General features: G+C 49.9%; 1 protein-coding gene across 1 annotated transcript; it reads left to right on the forward strand.

Annotated features, from left to right (window-relative positions):
* Positions 1 to 5,206: 5,206 nt before the first annotated feature.
* On the forward strand, positions 5,207 to 16,976 carry Csdc2 (cold shock domain containing C2). The gene is made up of 4 exons (XM_051189456.1): positions 5,207 to 5,454; positions 14,623 to 14,924; positions 16,072 to 16,194; positions 16,539 to 16,976. Exons 2-4 carry the CDS (start codon positions 14,746 to 14,748, stop codon positions 16,699 to 16,701), a joined length of 465 nt encoding a protein of 154 aa, XP_051045413.1. The 5' UTR covers positions 5,207 to 5,454; positions 14,623 to 14,745; the 3' UTR covers positions 16,702 to 16,976.
* Positions 16,977 to 17,560: the final 584 nt, after the last annotated feature.

The raw sequence follows: 17,560 nt of genomic DNA on the forward strand, positions 1-17,560 counted from the left end.
TGCAGAGCCATTTGTTGTTGAAGGTACAAGTGGGCCACAGCCAAAACCTTGAGAAACATGTTTAATCACAAATAGGAAGGAGCCTAGTTTTGTTTTTACATTAAGATGACGATGGTGTTCAAGCCTAAAATGGAGGCAGGATGGTTCATCACCAGCACCAGTAATAAAATAAAATCTCTATCCTTGCATTGTCACTCTTGGGGAGGAGCCAGGCTGGGGCTTACCTGACCTCCCATTTAAAACCACAAGCCACCCACCACCAGCCTTACTCCCTATCCCACTCCCTGATCACTAGTTCTCTGGAATATTCATTGCCTTCTAACATGCCAGCACTCTGTTATTAGGTTGTTTTATTGCCTTCTCCCTACTCGACTGTCAGCTCCATGAAAATAGAGTTCCTGCTTCGTTGGCTGGATTCCCCAGAGCCAAGAGAAAAGAGTCAGGCTAGGATTGTTTGCCACCGTCCTGAAGATCTAAGTTTGGTTCCAAGCCCCACATGCTGGAAGGAGAGAATCAAGTCCCCAAAACTGTTCTCCGACCTCCTGGAATGTGCCATGGTGAGCACACATGCACATACACATACATATGTGCAATATTTTTTCTTTCTTTCTTTTTTTATTTGTTTGTTTCAAACAGGGTTTCTCAGTGTTACAGTCCTGACTTTGTAGATGATGTCGGCCTCAAACTGGAGATCCGACTGCCTCCTAGTGCTGGGATTAAAGGTGTGTGCCACCAATGCCTAACACAATACTTTTTCTTTAAGTGCTGAATAAGAGGGGCTGGAGAGATGGCTCAGAGGTTAAGAGCACTGGCTGCTCTTCCAGAGGTCCTGAGTTCATTTCCCATTACCCTCAATAAATACATAAAAAGAAAAGAAGTCCTATAAGTGTTGAATAAGAGCTTGTCTGGTAGCCAGGCATTGGTGGCGCATGCCTTTAGTCCCAGCACTTGGGGGCAGAGGCAAGTGGATCTCTGGAGGTTCGAGGCCAGACTGGTCTACAGAACTAGTTCTAGGACAGGCTCCAAAGCTACACAGAGAAACCCTGTCTCAAAAAAAACAAGAGAGAGAGAGAGAGAGAGAGAGAGAGAGAGAGAGAGAGAGCTTGTCTGGCAGAACAGTATTTAGATTAGTGGGGCCAGAGCAAGAAAAAGAACCATCCTAATTTACAGGGCAAAAATATTAGCGAAGGCTGAAGATGAGTCCCATGGCAGAGGAGATGAGTGCTCAGGGAATAAGAAGCCACTGCAAAGGTACTTTCTGCACAGCAGAAAGAACAAGAATGTAACAGCCAGAACCTGTGAATCTTTTTTCCCAAGATAAAGTAAGACCATGTAGCTCAGGCTGCACTCAAACTATTTCCCAAGTGCTGGGGTGAAAGGCATACAGCATCATGCCTTACTGAAATCCACGTTTTTAAAAGATTCATTATTTTATGTGTATGGGTGTTTTGTTTTTTTATACATCTGCACACCAGAAGAGGGCATTAGATCTTTTTGTTTGTTTTTCAAGATAGGGTTTCTTTGTTCAGCCTTGATTGTCCTAGAAGTAGTTCTGTAGACCAGGCTTTCCTGGAACACAGAGATCTACCCATATCTGCCTCCCCGGTGCTGGGACTAAAGGCGTGCACCCACCACCACCACCCAGCTAACATTGGATCTTATAGAACTACAGTTATAGACAGTTTTGAGCCACTATGTAGGTGCCAGGAACAGAGGACCTGTAGAAGAGAAGCCAGTTGTCTTAACCACTGACCCATCTTCCCAGCCCCCTGAACCCTGCATTTAATACCAGCTCCAATATCAGCTATGAGATACTGGGCAAGATTCTTGTTTGTTTTCATTTGAGGCAGCCCAGGCAGACCTAAAACTCAATCAAACTCCAGGTGATTCTCCTGCCTCACCTTCCTGAGTACTGGGATTATAGCTATCAGCCACTATACCTGGGTGGGCAAGATTCTTAAAGTTCCTACTATCTATCTATTGCGTGTATGGACACCACAGGGGTCTGTGTGCAATGAAGGATTAAGTCAGTAGATGTCAGGTCCAGGGCTGGCACCATCGGTTGGTTACAGCAGGAAATTAGAGTGAGATATGGTCCAAAGGACTGCGATGCTGTTTGGCTCTGCTCACCTCTCTGTGGGCTTCTCCACCACGAGGAAGGCTTTCGAGGAGAAGAGCTTTTAAATGCTCAGCTGTTCACAAAAATAGCCTTCCCGTAGAGCCCCTAGATGCAAGCAGACGATTTCTTTGTTACTCAGCGGCTGGTGGGTGGGTGGGTGTGTCTGTGCTGCTCACTTCCTGAATGAACAGCTGTGCCCTCTCCGTGCGTGGGGAGATAATCACCCCGCTATTTCAAACCAGGACCAGCCTCCTTCATTCACTGTGCCCTGCTGCCTGGCAGCCCCAGCTTGTGTTTATCAGTTGCAAGGACAGAAAGGAAATTGGATGCAAAGGGAGGGATCAAAACCTTGGCCCTGGACTTACCCTGCTCCACAATGGAATCCCAGCCTCCACTGAACTGGCCTTGGACGCATGCGCCCCCACCTTGTGTCTCAGCTCCTAATACTGACTCCCTTCACTTTTCCTGTCATATCAACCCCTTCCTACTGCTCTGCTGAGGGATCCCTCTGCCCAGCTGAGCAGAGGACCTCTCCCCACAATTCCTTTCAAGGCTCAGGCAGACCTGCTTCATTTGAATCCATCACTCAGTTCAAGGCCACTGGAAAGATAGCTGGCCCAGGTACCAATATTCCAACCCAGTTCTGGTCACTGCTTCTCCTGGGCCAGGTTAGGCTAAAGGCCTTGGGGTTGAGAGAGGAGACTAAGGTCATACTACCATGTGACACCAAGCGGGTCCCAGAAGGTGGGAACATGGATGGCAAGCAAAGAAAAGTTACAGGTTTCCATCGCAGCTTCACCTTCCTCTGTGAGAAGTTAATGTGTTTAAAGATTGCTATAAGCTCAAGGCCAGCTCAGGGCTCTGCTCTGTCCCTCTGTTACCTCTGAGCTGTAGACAATGAAGCCCCATGATAGGAGGAGCAAGAGAAAAAGTAGGTGGAAAGAAGAGAAAAAGTGGGGATGGTACCACATGATTGTAACCCCAGCATCTGGGATATGGAAGCAGGAGGCTCGGGAGTCTACAGTCATCCTATAATGCAAGTTCAAAACTTGCCTGACTACACGAGACCCTGTCTCAAAAACAGTGAGGCAAGAACTAAGTAGCACATATGTATGTACACACCTATAACCCCAGCACTCAGGAGGCTAAAGGAGGCCTGTCACCAGCTTGAGGCCCACCTAGGTTACACAGCCAGACCCTATCTCAAAGAAGCAACAATTTGTTTCTCTAAGGTTTATTTATGTATTTTATGTACATGAGTGCTCTGTTTGCATATATGCCTGCTAGATAGATGGCTGTGAGCCACCAGGTGTTGCTGGGAATTAAACTCAGGACCCCAGAGCTCAGGACCACTGAGCTATCTCTCCAGCCTTTCTCCAGCAACCGAAAAAGAGAGGAAGGCCCCTCATTGTGGGCCAACATCAGTCTCTCCTGTGTTGACATGACTGAGCCCAGCAGTGGTGGCTCACACCTTTAATCCCAGCACTTGGGAGGCTGCGGCAGGTGGGTCTCTGTGAGTTCCAGGCCAGCCAATGCTCTCTAGTATGACCCTGCCTAAAACCAGCCCAACCAAACAAACAAAAAACCCACTACAACAACAACAAAATCATTTCTAGGCACGTGGCATGCATGGAGTTGCATCCCACGCTCCTATAACCAGGTGACTAACGCAAGCAAGCAAATTCTTCTTCCCTACTGACTGCCTCTCCCCAGTACAAAAATAAGTGAAGCTGTCTAGTGTATAAGAAAGGGGAAGGCACAGTGTCTGGTACAGAAGAACCCTCAGTGCACCTTGACTGCCCTCACTAGTATTTTTGTTTTGTTTTTCTTACCTTTCCTTTCCATCTCTTTATCTTCATTCCAGTATTTGTCTGCTTGAGTTTTTAAATTATTTTTATGTATGTGTATGTATATATTCGTGTCTATGTGAGTATCTGCCGTATGTGTGCAGGTGAGTTGAGTCCCCTGGAGCTGGAGATGCAGGCATCTGTAACCTGCCCTACATGGGTGCTGGGGACCACTCAGGTCCTCTGGGAAAGCAGCTTAACTACTGAGCTCTTGTTTGATTGTTTGTTTGTTTGTTTGAGATAGGGTCTGTCTAGGTAGCCTGGGGTAGACTCAAACTTGATCCCACCCTCCAGAAAGCTAGGACTTACTGGTCTGTGCCCGCTCACAGGACCCCTCCTTGTGACTCAGTAGTACCAAATTGACACCAGAGAAGACCTCTTTCTAAGCTGAAGAGAAGTGACAGGAGGGAGGCAGAGAAGCCCCTCTATGGAGGCCCCCTGCAGCCTGGCCCTGAGTTCATAAACAGTTGAGCCTTAGCTGTCCTCTTGGGGAAGACTTGAGTCCTAAGGGCTGAGAGCCAAATCCAGGATTGTCTGAAGAGAGAACCCAGACCTAAACTGCCTGGGCTGAATCTGCTGAGTCTGCCTCTTTCCTAGGAGCCTCCCAGCCATCTCCCTGCCCCTGTTTCATGCCCCATGTGCATGCATATATATGTGTGTAGGAAACAGAGAGATGTTGTTACTCTTTTAGATGTCTCTTCCACTGGATATATAGCCCTTCCCAAGAATCTAATGTGTGCTGAAGAGATTTGAGCATTGTTTACTTGGAGATCTCAGATCCTCTTGGAGGGGACAAGAGAGTTCAGCACCAACTCCTGGCTTCAGTCAGACTGGGAGGTGGGGATAGGGGAATAGAATATCTGGGAGTCCCTAGGAACCTGGCTTATTCCCAGAGGGTCTCCTCTCTCCTCTGGCCTCCTTCCTTCTCCAGGTTGCATCCTCCCACGCTGCAGGACCTCCCAGTATGAACACATATACATGCTCACTCTGCACTCTATTTGTTCCCCAGTCATCAGGAATGCCTGCCATCGGCCCTAGCTCTTCCTCCCCTGCATTCATTCCCCAGCAGCTACCCTGACCTAGCAGGGCAAATTATACCTTGGTCCAGCAATAAAAGCCACTTTCCAAAAGAGGAAGCACAGACGCAGCAGCTTAGCCACTCACCCAGCACTGGCCTAGCTCAGGAGGTGGTGCATGGGCCAGAGAAGAGAGACTAGTGTCCCTTTAAGCTGGGAGTACAAATTCCCATCCCAGTCCCTCCCTCCTGCATAGCCTGACGTCACAGGGAAGGCGTGTGTGAGTGAGTGAGGGGCCGAGGTGCCTCCCGCACACCACACACACACACACACACACACACACACACACACACACACACACGCCACTGAGTACATCATCCAGACCTGACCCTTGCCAGCCAGCTCCGCAGTCCGGAGATAGGGCGCTGCCCACTACAGGAGGCAGTGCCTGGCCCCCCGCTGCCAGGGCGAGGTAAGGGGCAGCATGGGGGACCTGAAGGAAGCTTGTGATGGAAACTGTAGCAGAGGCAGGGGCAAGGGTGGTTGGTACCAAGAAAGGATGTGTGGAGTGAGGCTGGAAAGGTCGTAGCTGAACTAGCCCCAGCCCTTCTTAGAGGGATGCCCAGGAGCCCACCGCCCTTCCCTTCTCTCCTCTTGACCCTTGAGAAAAGCCAAGGTGGACTGGCTCCCTCGCATCCCAATGCATGTGAATGTCTGTGTCTGGGACTCACTCATGTCTGGGCTAAGAGGCTAACAACAGCAGCTTCCTGCCAAGCCGCAGCCTCCAATATGGGAACAGGGTGAGGGAAAGCCATGGATCCTTTCAGACCCTAAAAGGCCAGTCTGGAGCACTGCTAGATCTTGCCCCTGGAATCTGTATTGAGGCCAGGGTAGAGGAGAGGGACTGCCTGGGGCAAGCAGGGGTCCCAGAGCAGCTGTCTTCTCCTCACTCTATTTTTCCCTGGTGTGGCAGAGATAATTGTGTCAACTTGCTGGAGGGATGGCTCCATGTTATTTTTGCCTTTATGTCACCCCACTGAGTCCTTGCTCTCCCCTGCATGCTTGCTAGGCTAGCTCTAACCTCCCCCTTTACCTGGGTACAACCCACTGTAGGGCAGGGGTGACAGGCCACCTTGCTGTGGATGCAAGGACTCAGGTTGGCCTTGGCTGGCATCAAGCCCCTGAGGGATCTGACCCTGGCACAGGGATACTGAGTGGAGATAAGGGGCGATGCTGGCACCCACAGCAGACAGCAGGTTCCTGCCAGGCTGCCAGGCTGCAGGCTCTTTCCAGGGAGGAGGGGGACCGGAGTGAGAACAATAATAAATCCAGAGTGTGAACTGCTGCATCCACTGGGGCTGGGGGGAGGGGAGAAGGACGTGTGCCTGGTGGGGGGCGGATACCCTTTCTGACAGGCTGGCACTGGGTTGCCTGGATGCCCTCCAGTCAGGCAGGGCTTTTTCCTGGGAAGGAAGATTTCCAGGCCTCATGTGGGGGCTTGTGGGGGGCTCTTTCCCAACCCTGACTGCATCCCAGAGGTCTGTGGGTGTGAGTGTCCAGATTCCCATTCTTGTCCCACATTGCCTTGTTTTCCATCTTTGCCTATCTGGCCCCACCTTCAAAAAACACAACTAGTGCAAACAGAAGCTGGCTGCAAAGGGTCCCAGCCCAGGGACAGAGAGCTGGACAAAATCTGAAGGTGCTTATTTGCTAGGGAGAGGGCTCCCTTGTGGCCCTCAAGGACCCTCAGGGATGGAAAGACAATAGGGATATTTGCCAGCCCATCCAAAGGCAGTGTGCACCCCCCACCCTAAGTGCACCCCCTCTTTACAGGTGATACCCAGCAGAGGGTGCTCTGAACCAACAGCTATCACAGTCACTATCACAAGCTTGGTGCCCAGGACCCAGAGCCCTGTGAGCAAATAGCTTAGGGGAGATCCACAGCAAGGTGAGGGAGTAAAATCAGGGGTGGGCCTACACATTCCCCTTACACACAAATGATAGTCGCCGGGCAGGGCAGGGGGTGACAACACCTTGGGATGCCTAGGGACTTTGAGATCACACTGAGCATTCCCACTGCCACTGTGTGTGACTTTGGCCAGTATGATCCTCTCTCCAGGGGACCCAGAATGGAAAGGTGACTTGCTTAGGTTCACACAGTCAGGTAGGGGTAGAGTTTGTCTATGAACTTGGCTTTAGGAGATATCCTGGCTTTTACTTCCCCCACTAATGCCAGAGAAACCCCAAACCTTAGCAACAACAGCCCCAGAGCTGCCCAGACATGTGACCAGGAGATGAGTAAGGGTCACTTAAATAATTAGTTTTTAGTATTGGCTGGGACAGCCCCTTTCGCGCGCGCGCACACACACACACACACACACACACACACACACCTACCTTGGAAGGGAAGGAAAGAAAGGGATCAGGTTTAATTAGGTCACTTCCAGCTGCAAGGGCAGCTTTCAGCACTGATGTCTTTTAAGGAGTGTCTGAGAAGCTGGGGAGGGGGGTGATTGTGTCGCCTTTCCAGGATCCAGCACAGACAAGCCTAAGACATTCAACCAGCATTCACATCTTTCTTGTGTCTCCTGCCTCTCTGTTTTTAAACAGACGCACCCATTCCTCCCTAGTGGTGCCCCCATAATGGGGACTTGAGGCTGGAACACTTTTATTGGGGGAATTGTTTTTAAGCCTCACAGAGTTGGTGAGTGATTCACCCAAGGTCATGGTCTGAGTCAGCACAGCACCAGAAATAGTCCCCAAATCCTGGTTCCCCAGTTCTTCTTTGGTCCTGTACAATATTCTCCGGGGGAGGCCCCAGGTGGGAGATTTTTGTCCAGGAAATTGAGGGTTTCCTCACCTTACTTCAGCTTCACACCCCTCTTCTAAGCCTCTCTGGGGCTCAAGAGGGCTACTGGGCCAGCTGGGTGACTTCATTGAGTCTCTTTACCCCTCTGGACCTCAGTGGGTACATTGGTGGTAATTACTATTTAGACTTCTTATGAGGCACAAATGGGACAAGAGACTGACAGGTGGCTAAAATGATAGAGGGTGGGAGAGACTTGTCAAATGAGGACTAGACAGCGAGTCTCATATTCCACAGTAGATGGGGAGGGACACTTTATGGTTAAGGCCGTCTCTCCGGTATATATTGCCCTAGTGTTTCTTATTCAGTTTTATTGTGTGTGTCGGTATGTGTGTGTGTGTGTAGATTTTGTAGGACACATGTTGAGAACTGTCTCCTTGCATATGCCCACATGGGTATTTAACATCAGAGGAAAGCTAGGCTAGCCTTCATTAGTCATCTGAATCAGCAATGGTTCGTGTGTCTAGGGATAAGATAAAGCCCAGAGAGTGACAGCTTCTTGTCCCAGGTCACATAGTGTTGATGGCAGAGCCACTTGCTTTCACTGAGGTGCCACACTAAAGGGGATTCTCATTGTCAAGATAGCCACTAGTACCCCAGTTTTTAGAAAGAAGGATCTGAGGATTGGAGCCAAGTTCCAGCTGGCTCTGGTCACCTATTGCCAAGGCTGACTCGCTTGTCCTGAGTGTCATGGTCCCATGACATTGCATCACACCTTGGGTTATCCCCAGATAGTCCTGATGTTTTGGCTTTGCCTCTTTCTGGTCCCACCATTGCAGAAATGGTCTGTTAGTTTGGTTTTCAGGTAGGGAATGGAGAGCCACTGTGCATGGCCAAGGACATGCCTATTCATGATGGGTCATGCTCTGAACCTCATATGGGTGTTATCCCATATAGACTAGGTGTGATGATGATACCTATAATAATCCAGGATCTAGGCGGTGGAGGCAGGAGGATTAGGCATTCAAGGCTAGACTTGGCTACTTCCTGTGCCCCAAGAAAAAACAAAGCAACAAACAAACAAACAAACAAAAGACCCAAAAGGCTTTTTGCATAGTGTACTGGCATCCAAACAATGAAAGCCTTGATGCCACTTGTCCTCTCCTGCATCAATATTCTGGAGGCTGGCTCTATATTTTCTCCTTCTCATCTCCCTGGGCTCTCTAGGTATCTCATGGGCTTTTCAACTCGGGTGCCTTCCTGGTCTCAGACAGGGTAGAGCCCTGACAAAGCATCATTCATTGTTCAGCCTGCAATCCTGCTACTCAGAGTGGAGGCAGAGGGTCCAAAGTTCATCCTTGACCATAAGGCTACATGTTCAGGAGCTGGAGCAATGGCTCATCCAGCACACACCTCAGGTGGCTTGCAATCACCTGTAACTAGCTAGGTGTTGGTGGTGCATGCCTTTAGTCCCAGCACTCAGGAGGCAGAGGCAGGTGGATCTACAGAGCGAGTTCCAGGACAGGCTCCAAAGCAATACAGAGAAACCCTGTCTCAAAAAACAAACAAAAACAATACAATCACCTGTAACTCTAACTCCAGGGAATCTGATGCCCTCTTTTGGCCTTTGTGGGTGCTGCACACATATGTGCATACTACCATGTATAGTCAAATTGAATAAGCATTTTTAAAATATCTATTTTACTTATGGGATTTTTTTTGTTTTGTTTCGTTTTTGAGACAGGGTTTCTCTGTGTAACAGCCCTAGCTGTCCTTGAACTAGCTCTGTAGGCCAAGTTGGCCCTGAACTCACATAGATCTGCTTGCCTCTGCCTCCCAGGTGCTGGGATTAAAGGCGTGCACCACCAGCTCAAAAAGTGGAGCTCTCATTAAAAAAAAAAAAAAAAAAGACTCCAAACCTAGTTCAAGGCCAGTATGAACTACATAAAACCTTGTCTCAAAAGAAAGGGGATAGGACACTGGAGAGAAGGCTCAATAGTTAGGATTGGTTACTGCTCTTCCAGAGGACCTGGATTGCATTCCTAGCATCTATGTTTAAGGCTGTAATTGCCTGTCACTCCATCTCTAGAGGATCCATTGTCCTCATCTGCACTCTGTAGACATTTGCATTCATATATGACACATGCAGAAACACACACATATATACATGTAATTAAAAACAGCAATTTTTTTTTTTTGAGACGTGGTTTCTCTGTGCAGCCCTGACTGTCCTGGAACTTATTCTGTTGATCAGGCTGGCCTTGAATTCATAGAGACCTGACTCCCTCTACCTCAAGGTTGCTGGGATTAAAGATGTGCACCACGACCGCCTGAACCAATAAATCTTTTTTTTTGTGTGTGTGGGGGGGTAAAGACATGGTTTCTCTGTGTAGTCCTGGCTGTAATGGAACTCTGTAGACCAGGCTGGCCTCGAACTCACAAAGATCCACCTACCTTTGCCTCCCGAGTGCTGGGACTAAAGACGTACTCTACCACTGCCTGGCAAATAAAAGAAATCTTTAAAAAGAAGAAGTAAAAGTAGCCAGGCGTTGTGGAGAAGGCCTATAATCCCAGGGCATGGGAGGCTGAGACAGAAGGATTGTAAATTCTAGACCAGTTTGGGTTACATAGGAAGTTCCAGGCCAACTGGTATAGTGAGACTCTAACCCTCCCCAACTCCAAATAAAAAAAGCAAAAAGGGGGCCTGGGGTTAACTCAATGAGTAAAGTAACTGCTATTCAAGCAGGGCAGCCTGAGTTTGATCCCCAACACCTATGCAAAAAGCCAAGCCCATCAGAGTAACTCTGTAACCCAGCACTAGAGGGTAGAGGCAGGGGGATCCCTGAAGTTCACTGGCTACCATACCAGTGAGCACTGGGCTTAGAGAACAACACTTTGTTTTGACAAATAAAGTGGCCAGCAAATGAGGAAGACACTCAACATGAACCTGTGGACTTCACACCCATGCATACACATCATGTGAAACACACACACACACACACACACACACACACACACACACACACCCCTCTGTGTCATGACTTACCACTTTGAAACCCCAGAGTCAGTCAGTCCTGGTTTAGATTCTGCCTCAGACATTGTGCCCTTGATTGATTTAACCTGAGTCTCAGTTTTCTTGTCTGTAAAGTGGGGTAATAACACTAGCTTTAAGTAGTGCTGCAGGATTTAAACCAAGGAAAAGGAGCTGTGGGACAGCGAAGCCAGCCAGGAGCAGAGGAACAGTCCTTAAAGGGGGTGGGTAGGAGAATAGAGGACCCTCAGTCAGGAACAAGTCCTATCTAAGGACCTAAATCCCCAGGGTGCAGCACCCTCCCAGCACTCCCACATTTACGTCCTTCAGAAGAGCCGCTGAGGAGGGAGGACCTGTTCCCATTCAGCTCCCTACCTGGGTCGATGAGGCCCGGCCCTGGAAGGCCTGCCCCATGCCCTGCTGCTGCCTCTGAGTCACTTCCAGAGCTCGCCCTGGTAGCAGTGAGACGTCCCTTCTCACTGGCAGCTCACTGGTGTGTTGCTGGCGCCCTGCAGGCACTGTCATCCCCTCCTTGGAAACCATGGTGGCTCCTCCCAATCTCATCGGCTACTCACCTCCCAGTGCTAGCTGCTGATGACCAGCACGCCACCAGGCCTTAGGAAACTGTAGTGGGGAGGTTCAGTGGCCCCGGTGCCCACAGAGGAAGCAGGGATGTCTCCACTACGTCTCCTTCACCAAGAGGGGACCCAGGGCCTGGGAACAGAGCTTCTCCGGCTGGGTGACCCTGGGACTTTGGTGCCTGCCTCATCTTTATATAGTTTGTTTGGAATCGGGGTGGAGCTCAGTGGTCCAGAGCTTGCCTAGTTGGCAACCATGCCCAGCACCAGGAAAACAAAAACAAACAAACCCACGAACCTCAGTGGATTCACCGACTGTTACTACAGTGCTTACTGAATGAAGGTTTTTTTAGTAGTCAGCACCCTAAAAGAAACGACCTAACATTAGTCACCCACATCCCCCTCCCCCGACAGCAAATCCACCCGATGTGTGCTATTGAAACTGCTTCTTCTGAGGTGTCCTCCAGGTTCATTTGTGTTGTGACAGGAAGCAGTATTTCATGCCTGCTTAGGGCCCACGTTTTATCCTATGGCTGGTAGATTGCTGGCTTGCCCTACAGAGTGCATGAAGTACCCATCAAAACCAGAAGAGGGCATCAGATCCCCTGGAACTGGAGTTACAGATACTTTTGAGCTACGGTGTGGGTGCTAGGAACACAATCTGGGGTCCTCTGCAAGAGCATTAAATGTTCTTTACTTAAAGTCACTGACTTTTGAGCCAGTCTTCCTCCCTGCCCTCCCTTCTATCTGTCTCTTTCTTCTTTCTTTTTTTATTTTATTTATTTTTTTTTTTTTTGAGTTTTGAGTTTTGTTTGAGACAGGGATCTTACTCTATAGCCCAGACTAGCCTTGAATTTACAGCCTCCTAGAACTTCTGTCCCAGCCTCAGGAGCATTAGGATTGCCCATGTGAGTCTCCATGGTTTGCCTGAAGCTTCTGATTAGGGGTGGGGTTGGGGTTGTTCATTTGTATTTGTTTGTTTTCCTCTAAAGCGTGCAATGGCTGAGGGACAGGGAGTGTGGAGTAGGAAAGCTTTCCCAAGCAAACATGAGGACTTGGTTTGAAGAAAAGGGGGATGGGTCCTTGGGTGCAAATCTCAGTGGTGGAGCCTTTATTGGGAGAAGGTGAACGAACCTGGGCAATATGGTTCTTACTTAGCAGGGCAGTGGTGGCGCACGCCTTTAATCCCAGCACTAGAGAGGCAGAGGCAGAGGCAGACTGATCTCTGAGTTCAAGTCCAGCCTGGTCTACAGAGCGAGTTCCAGGACAGTCAGGGCTACACAGAGAAACCCTGTCTGGAAAAACAAAACAAACAAAATGGCTGAAGAGCTAGAGACGCAGATCAGTGACGGTTTAATGATAATGCAGGGGAGGAGAAAAGAGTTGGGAAAGTGGGGACCTGCCCCTGCTCCTTTCTTTGTAACTGTACTTAAGGAAGGGCCCAGCCAAACTTCAGGGTGACCAGTGAGAGAGTGAGGGGAAAGGTTCGTCGGTCCCATCGCACAGATGAGAAAACTGAGGCCTGTGGAACTGAGTCCCAGGGTCAGCAGCTAGCAGTAGCAGCACTGGAGGTCTCCTGGTCCTGAGGTCTGAGACCTGCAGGCCACCATCTCTCCCCAGTCACTCTTAGGCTCCATGACAACTAAACTTTTGAGGGAGAAAGGGTGGGACATGAGAAGGGTTAGTCTTCCTTAATACAAGTATGTTTTCCCAAGGTCTTCAAGACCCTAAATATCACAACGAAGGACAATGAAATAACTTAGAAAAATGAGGTCGGTATCTACTGATGCTCATAGATAGGAACTATATCACTGGATCTCAGCAGATACCGCCTCCCTGGGGAATTACCAGTCTCTTGTGGGGCTCTGGGCTGCTCCCTTACCCCACCCCATCCTGCTGGATGGGAATTGACCTCAACATTTTGAGCATGCTAAGTGCACTTAACTGAGCTGCATCCCCGGTCCTTCAACCTCATTTTGAGAGGCAGAAACTGGATTAATGAAAAATAGACCACATTCCCAAGAGTTCACCATGTGCTTGCTGCTCCTGTTTTGTGGCATATTGAATGGCATTTGGGCCTCAGGGTAACTTCCCTACAAACAGGAACCAACACTACCCACTGTGCAGAGCAGGAAATGACATCAAAGGTTAAGAGTATTGACTGGGGCCATTCAGCCAGTACAGCCCACACTTCTTGACAGGTGGCCACTGCTGGGAGGTCACCAAAACATAGGCTTAAAATCTGGCCCCAGGGCTATGTGTGCATTTGAAACCACTAACATTTATGCCAAACCTTGGCCACCGCATGTCCCACCTCCAGACCCCTGAATTATAGAATTAAACTGCAAGCTGAAAAACTTAGGGATTCTTTTTATTTTGTTTTCTGAGACAGGTTTCTCTGTGTATCTCTGACTGTCTTGAAGTCTCTTTGTAGACCAGGTTGGTCTTGAACTGAGACATACTCCTGCCTCTACCTCTGGAGTGCTGGGATTAAAGGTGTGTGCCACCACAACTAGCTGAATTTAGGGATTCTAAAGCAGGTCCTGTTTTTTGTTTTTGTTTTGTGTTTTTTTTTTTTTTTTCTTTTTTCTTTTTGTGACACAGGGTCCCACATAGACCAGGTTTACTTTGGAATCTGGGGCAATGGTGAACTTCGTGAACTTCTAACCTTTCTGCTGCTGCCTGTGTGTGCCAGGGTTATTACACAGGTGCACTATTGTACCTGCTGCGTGTGTATGTGTGTATGTATTTTCTTTTTTTGGCTTTTTGATACAGGGTCTCTCTTCATAGCCCTGGCTGTCCTGGAACTCACTATGTAGACCAGGATGGCCTTGAACACAGAGATCCATCTGCCTCTGCCTCCAGAGTACTGGGATTAAAGGCACGGGCCACTATGGCAGACCCATGCCTGGTTTTGTGGTATTGGCTCAGCAAGCACTCTACTAGCTGATCTACTTCACCAATCCTTTATTTCATTTTGGTGTTGGAGCTTAAAGCGTCTCTCTCTCTCTCTCTCTCTCTCACACACACACACACACACACACACACACACACACACACACACGGTTATTTTGGTTATTTTCTCTTCCTGGTGAGGGTACTGAGGCAGGGTGGGGCTGTAGAATGCCTTTGGAAGTTGCTAGCCTCAGCAGTCCTCTCAACTTGTGTCTAGTATCCAGAGCTCTTTCAGGCTGCATTTAACTGTGTTTCTCTCTTCTCTCATAGACGGAGTCCATAGCTGGTGAAACCACTGAGCAGGGCAAGGCTGGGCCCTGCCCAAAAGGATCCCAGAGTCCTTCACCAGCCCCTGTGCCCCAGAGCCTTCCAGGCTCTCGCACTGACGCCACCATGACGTCAGAGCCGACATCACCCCCAGTGGTGCCGCCTCTCCACTCCCCCAAGTCCCCTGTCTGGCCCACTTTCCCCTTCCACAGGGAGGGAAGCAGGGTCTGGGAACGTGGTGGTGGTATTGCACCTCGGGACCTGCCCAGCCCTCTGCCTACCAAAAGGACCAGGACATACTCAGCGTGAGTACCTTCCCCTTTCCTAGGTCCCATGAACTTTCTCCAGGTCAGTGTCCCTTCACTCATTCCTTCATTCCACAGTTATCGAGCTCTCACTGGAACTTAAGGGATGAACAAAACATGTCTACAATTCGCAAGGGTTTTGAATACTAGGTAAGGACTTAGCCTGGGGTGTGGTTAATTAGGACATCCTAGCTGAGTTTGAAGATGCTTCAGGCAAAGAAGGGACTTGAGATACATAGCCTAGACATAAAGTTAGACCATCTCAAAAATAAAATAAAGGGAATTGAGTGCTGCAAGTGGAACAGCATACAGTTAACCTTTAGGGGAGGATGGTGGACCGCCAGGGGGAAGGGTGACTAGGTAAGGCCGGATGGGGAAGGTCTATGGGAGCCAAAGGGTTTTAATTTATTGTTGGTGTGTGTGCACGTGTGTACCTACTGCAGCCTCTGTGTGTGTGTGTGTGTGTGTGTAGGTCAGAAAACTTGTCAGGAGTGGGCTCTGGGGCTCAGACTCAGGTGGTTGGTCTTGGCAACAACTGCATTTTTGCTCCCTGAGCCACCTCCTCACGGCTGTTCCTTGAAACAGGCTTTGAAGTGGTGCTGATGGTCTTACTCCAGATTCGTGAATGCTGGGGTTGCAGGCATGCACTTCTGTGCCTGGTGCAGGCTTTTATTATCATTACTGCTCGGCATATCAAGCATGCATTGTCCTGTGTGTGACCCAAGGACATAGCAGACACTTCATAGCACATGAAACTTAGTGACTGGTGGCACTATAGCTGGCACGAGATGCTGAGGTGCCTCTTAGGTTTAGATTTTTAAAAATTAACTTATTTATTGGTTCTGAGGATGGAACCTGAGCCTTACATATGGCAGGCAAACTCTCCACCACTGAGCTATACCCTTAGCTTCACTCAGAAATACAAGCGGAAGCCATTTAAGCCTAAACATCTGGATGGAGGGTGCTATTTAGAGGGATACTGACAAGGAACCAGGAGATGCCCTTGCCCTACACTGAGAGACACTGGGCAGGCCATTGCCCTGCTCTGGGCCCTAGGCTTTGTTATCTGCCCAAGGGCAGTATTGTTGGTCTAAAAACAGGCCCGGCTCTCCACACCACAGCTCCAATCTTCCTACCCTCTCCCCAGGACAGCTAGAGCCTCTGCTGGCCCCGTGTTCAAAGGTGTCTGTAAGCAGTTCTCACGCTCACAAGGCCATGGCTTCATCACCCCGGAAAATGGTTCTGAGGACATCTTCGTGCATGTTTCTGAGTGAGTCCCCTCCACTTCCGTGTTTCTGGTTGGGGGAGGGGCTGCTCTAGTGTCCAGTCTCCCTGATCCTCCCCTAGCTGCTGAGGTGGGTGTTCCTGCTGGCTATCCCTGCTCTGAGGAGTGCTGGGTCAGTTAGGAATCAGCTGGCAGTCCCCGGAACCCCTGGTAATCACTGCTGAGGTGCAGGGTCCTATGCTAAGATCATGGGGGTCCTGAGAGCCAGACCTGTTCCTCCCAGTCCCCAGAATTTCAAGGGGCCTCCTGGTCTAGGGAGGCTAGGGGGCCACAGTGCTGTCTGGGGACTGGTCTGCTGCTGCACTGATCCTTCCCTTTCTGTCCACCAGCATCGAGGGCGAGTATGTCCCTGTGGAAGGCGACGAGGTGACTTACAAGATGTGTCCCATCCCACCCAAGAACCAGAAGTTTCAGGCCGTAGAGGTGGTGCTCACCCAGTTGGCCCCCCATACTCCACACGAGACATGGTCCGGCCAGGTTGTGGGATCCTAGACAGCTGGGGGGAGTCTCCACGAGGCAGGCAGCGGCCAGCTCTGTGCTCCCACTGCGCTGCTGACCAGCCCTTGGGTGTGCTCGTTTGTCTGTGCTTGTGGCCGTGAATGTGTGCTTCTGCCCACCTGTGACCCATGACTTGCGTGATCTGGCTAGGGTTGGATGGAGTGCAGCCACCACTTCTGCGTTGGCCTGTTTCTCCTTCCTCCAATCCTGCCATGGAAACACAGGACCTTCTCACCCTTTAGCCCACCTATCTATATACTAAGTCTCTGTGGGCCTGTGTTGTCTACTTGAGAACCCAGGGAAACCCTCCTCCCAAGAGCCTGTTCCTCACTGCTGTCCTCAGATCCACTCAGTCCAGAACTTAGCCCCGTCTGCTTGTGCTCCTGTCTCCTGTGCTAGACCTAGTTGTCTGCTACAGCCTCCTTCATCTCAGTGGCCAGGCCTTGAGTGCTTTCTAGGGGCCTCCAACTTTAGGAAGTGGGCAAAACACAGAGGTTCATGGCCAGCCCCTGCCATAACCTGGCTCATCTTCCTGACTGCATCCTTTTGGTGGCCTGGAGTGAGCGGAGCTGAGCAGGAAGGAATGTAGGTGCTCCTCAGCCGGCAGGGGCTCCTCTGAACCCCAGGGACCTGGGTTCCTTTCTGAGCAGTGGGAGCCACACTCATCCCCTCCCCATGGTGAGATGGGGACATAATTTCCTCCAGCTTGGACACAACCATGCACAAACTGTGGATGCCCTGCCCAGTGCTGGCCATGACAGTAGCTGAGGATGCAGCAATGAACTCACATGTCACCTTGGACAAGGATAGGTCCAGGCATCCAAAAGAATGATTTTGCCCCCTACTGCAAATT

The sequence above is a fragment of the Phodopus roborovskii genome, unplaced genomic scaffold (assembly GCF_943737965.1).
Source record: "Phodopus roborovskii unplaced genomic scaffold, PHOROB, whole genome shotgun sequence".
Classification (NCBI taxonomy): domain Eukaryota; kingdom Metazoa; phylum Chordata; class Mammalia; order Rodentia; family Cricetidae; genus Phodopus; species Phodopus roborovskii.